The sequence below is a fragment of the Papilio xuthus genome, unplaced genomic scaffold (genome assembly GCF_000836235.2).
Source record: "Papilio xuthus unplaced genomic scaffold, Pxut_1.1 DF824992.1, whole genome shotgun sequence".
Lineage (NCBI taxonomy): Eukaryota > Metazoa > Arthropoda > Insecta > Lepidoptera > Papilionidae > Papilio > Papilio xuthus.
The window spans coordinates 6,256,185-6,260,025 of NW_013533657.1; the positions used below are offsets into that span (position 1 = coordinate 6,256,185).

Here is a 3,841-nt window from a genome sequence, read left to right on the forward strand (position 1 = left end):
AGATATCTTCAGAATGGCTCAACGGATTTCCATGAAATTTGGCATACATATAAAACAAAGTCAGGAAGAACAAATAGGCTATTCATTATGTTTTTTAAATTCTGCGCGGACAGAGCCGTGGGCGATAGATAGTGCCCAATAAAACACAAACTTCCTCTATATGTTACAATAACTGTAACATGTGATATATCTCCCAGAACAAAGAAACACATAAGTATTTTCTTTACTACGAGATGAAAGACAATATTTCACAAAATATAATATGTCCTTTAGAATCTGTCATCAATTTCTTCGTTCACAATTACAGTGAAAAGATGATGAAATGAGACCAGCCGGCATCTGCAGTTCCTATGTCATTGAGGATGTCCACGGGCGTTGAATCAAATAATTTAAGGCGATCCACTGCTCGTTTGCCTAAAAAAAGAGTAATCAAGTAACGATTTCAATTATTCGTGTGATTCGTAAAACATATAGTGCATATAGCAGGCTGGAAACATAATACTATCACAAAATCTTTAAGCCAGTAATGATTAAGTATCTTAAAGCATTAGAAAATTCAAAATCTTACATTCCGTAACACATGAGAAGTAATTTATCAGCATTCAATGACATTCGAATTTTAAATGGTATCGTTTAGGTAAAAAAACAATTAAAAACAAAAACACATAATCTTTATTTATTGTGCCATATCTTCGTAATATCGTAGCTTAAAAGATTAAAAAAAAATGTTACATTGTATTTCTTACATTATTGGACCAATTTAATAGACCACATTTGACATCTATAAATTATAGCTTCATAGTGAATCGTACTTAAAAACATCGATTAAACTGAATAAATCGATTCGGACTTCCAATATTTTGTGAATCGAATTCACTTGTTATGAAGAATCCATGTTTTTGAACATCCAAAAAATTAAAATATAACATAAAAGGAAAAATAATTCATTGACAATGTAACGTCAGATTAATACATATTGATATGATAAATAAAATGTAATCGAAATTTGAAAAGAGTAAGCAATTGTTTAGTCCTAATTAGTTACGTTGATGGTTTTTGCTAAGACGTCAAATGTTACCTATTAAAATGGCAAAGGTTTGTGTGGGTGGAACAATTGATTTGAAAGTCATACTACGTCTATTATATTTATTTTTTACAGAAATATTTTATACAATACGAATGACTTATTCATAATTATTAAAATTACTAAAACTACCCTGTTCATTTTTATTTTGATAGATGGTTTAAAGTACTGTTTCTGAACGCTATAAATTATTTAAATTTACAGCTTTCATTAAAATTAAAACATTTCATCAGAAATGCCATCAGTTCATGAGAAGAAACACGGAGAATAAGTTGGGCAGTTAATCATTTGTTTGTCGCAAACTAAACTCGTAAATATTAAGACTGATGTATTTATGACAAAAGTTTGTTTGAACACATTTAACTTCTTACATCTGGTTTTATAATTACAAATGGGGTATTAAACACCTGTATACTAAAAGATTACTTAAGACTTAGCGTAAAATAGTAGTTTTAACAGTGGTAGAGCCCGCTTTAACATCTTCGCACGAATCGGCCCGCCTCGCCCGGTGAAATACCACGACCACACAAAAGGTTAAGATATGTTAGAAACATACTGCAAATAAACAGATTTATCTCTAAAGATGGATACTTTTCTCTTACTTGTACTATTTATTGCGTTCACATACAGTCAAACCAGGATAAGGGAGAGTTCAATATCGCGATATTTTTCTTGCTTGTAGAATTTTCTCGCTTATGAAGGTCGTCCCTTGGGACGACCATAACTGGCGCTTTTAGAAGTGTCTCGCTAATTCATGTTCAACTGTATTTCAAATTAATTTTTGTTTAATCTATAATTTACATTATAATTTAAAAATCTTATACAACAATATATAAATATGTTACAAACTCTCAATTTTATTGAATTAGTTTTCAAACTTATATATGCAGAACTGAAGAGGTTTTAAAGTAAATCTCTGAAGCGTACATTCCTTCTCACGGCGTTGTTGAATCCCTCCCTATACTGGTAGAATACACCACTGGATGATATCACGTCAGGTAACGCTTCTGTGGGCAACAGACAATATTATTGTATACAAGATTTCTTCCTTTCAATCTTGGAACTAACTCACATGTTCAAATGTAAAAAATAGTAATAGACAATTCTTTGATATTATAAGAATAGTAAAAACAGATTATTATCTATGCTTATTATTTGCAGTTGGATATTAAAAAAGTAATCTTTATCTTATAATTAATATTTTTTTTTGTTTTTTTTTTTTTAATTTTATTTTATATCATAGATTTAAGACTTTATGTAATCATAGAAATAAGGATGTAAATAAATAAATGAAGATATATAAAAACAATATCTTGTCCTAAAGCAATGGTTACCAATATTAAAATAAACACCTGCTAAGAACGTAATACAAAATTTATATAACAATTACTACACAGTTTAACCAAACAAATAATATCTAAAACCTAATGATCCATCGTAGTAAGACCAATAAGGCCGATTAAAACAAGTCAATTCCATTCAAAGTTAAGTAGATAACCCTAAAACATAATTAACAAGGGTATAATCACGGGCGCGCGGGTGGGAAGGCGTTCGGGGGGTTGGGGTGCAGGGGTTGGGGGTATGTTTGCACTAGTTAATTGCCATCCATTGTGCCGCGCGGAGCTGGCGCGGGGCGACGCTTCTCCAACGCTATCGCATTATGTAATCTCGTGTGCGCTTACCTACTTTCTTTAATAACGACTCGCCGTAGGTTTTTTAATATACACCGTTCTCAAAAGAGACCCCCCACTTAACTATTCAGTCGCTGAAGCTCGTTTGCGTTTCATTTAAGGCCCGGACAAAAATGCATGAATAAAATAAACACCGTTTTTAAACGGATGGATTTTAAGAGATTCGTTTCAATTACATTTTTAAATTGTAAAGTAAAACGGTTTTTATTTTTTAATAGCGCATATGTCTACGGAGATAATTTAAAATTTAACTGGAATGTTTTTAATTTACATTAATGTCTTTATGTTTACGTCATAACTTAAAACGACATTCAATTATTATGCTATAAGGTCTTCAGTTAAACTGAAATACCATGGAAATATCCTGATTTTTTCAATATGATTCGCGCTTGTCTGTAAATGAATCCATTTATTTGAAAACATTTTTGTGAAATGACCTCTACTTCATTCATCATCATCAGCTCCCTCCCCACCGAGGGGCTAGGAGCTTACCCTAAGTTAAGGGTGATTAGGCCATAGTCAACCACGCTGGCCAAGTGCGGGTTGGTGGTTGACTTCACACATATCTTTGAATTACTTCTCAGATATGTGCCGGTTGTATCACGATGTTTTCCTTCACCGTAAGAACTTCGGATAAATGTAAATCGAAAAACACTTTGGTATATGGCGAGATTCGAACCCAGCACCTGCAGATTACAGGTCAATTGCTTAACCACTGAGCCACTAACGCTCTTACAAGAAAATTACGAAATAACATATTATGTTTTTTTACGATTTTTCTAATTATATATGTGCAGGTTGCATCACGATGTTTTCCTTCACTGTAAGAACGTCAGATAAATGTACATATGTAAATCGGAAATGGAAAAACACATTGGTACATGGGGGGATTCGAACCCAGGACCTGCAGATTGGAAGTCAAGTGCTTGACCACTGATCCACCGACGCTCTACTTCATTAGCGAAATATTATTATCCTACTCCGTTTCAATAAATAGCGTAATTAAAAGTTATAATTATCAAAATTTAGTAGAATCAAACAAACATCATAGTGATTAGAATCGGGC

At 32.5% G+C, this 3,841-nt stretch overlaps 1 protein-coding gene across 1 annotated transcript in view; it reads right to left on the minus strand.

The window, feature by feature from the left end:
• Positions 1–1,312: 1,312 nt before the first annotated feature.
• Positions 1,313–3,841, minus strand: part of cutlet (chromosome transmission fidelity protein 18 homolog) — a 23,884-nt gene continuing 21,355 nt past the window's right edge. Inside the window, exon 16 of the mRNA XM_013324721.1 lies at positions 1,313–2,091. Within this exon, the coding sequence (XP_013180175.1) occupies positions 1,988–2,091 (104 nt within the window). The 3' untranslated portion in view covers positions 1,313–1,987. The remainder of the gene's footprint in view (positions 2,092–3,841) is intronic.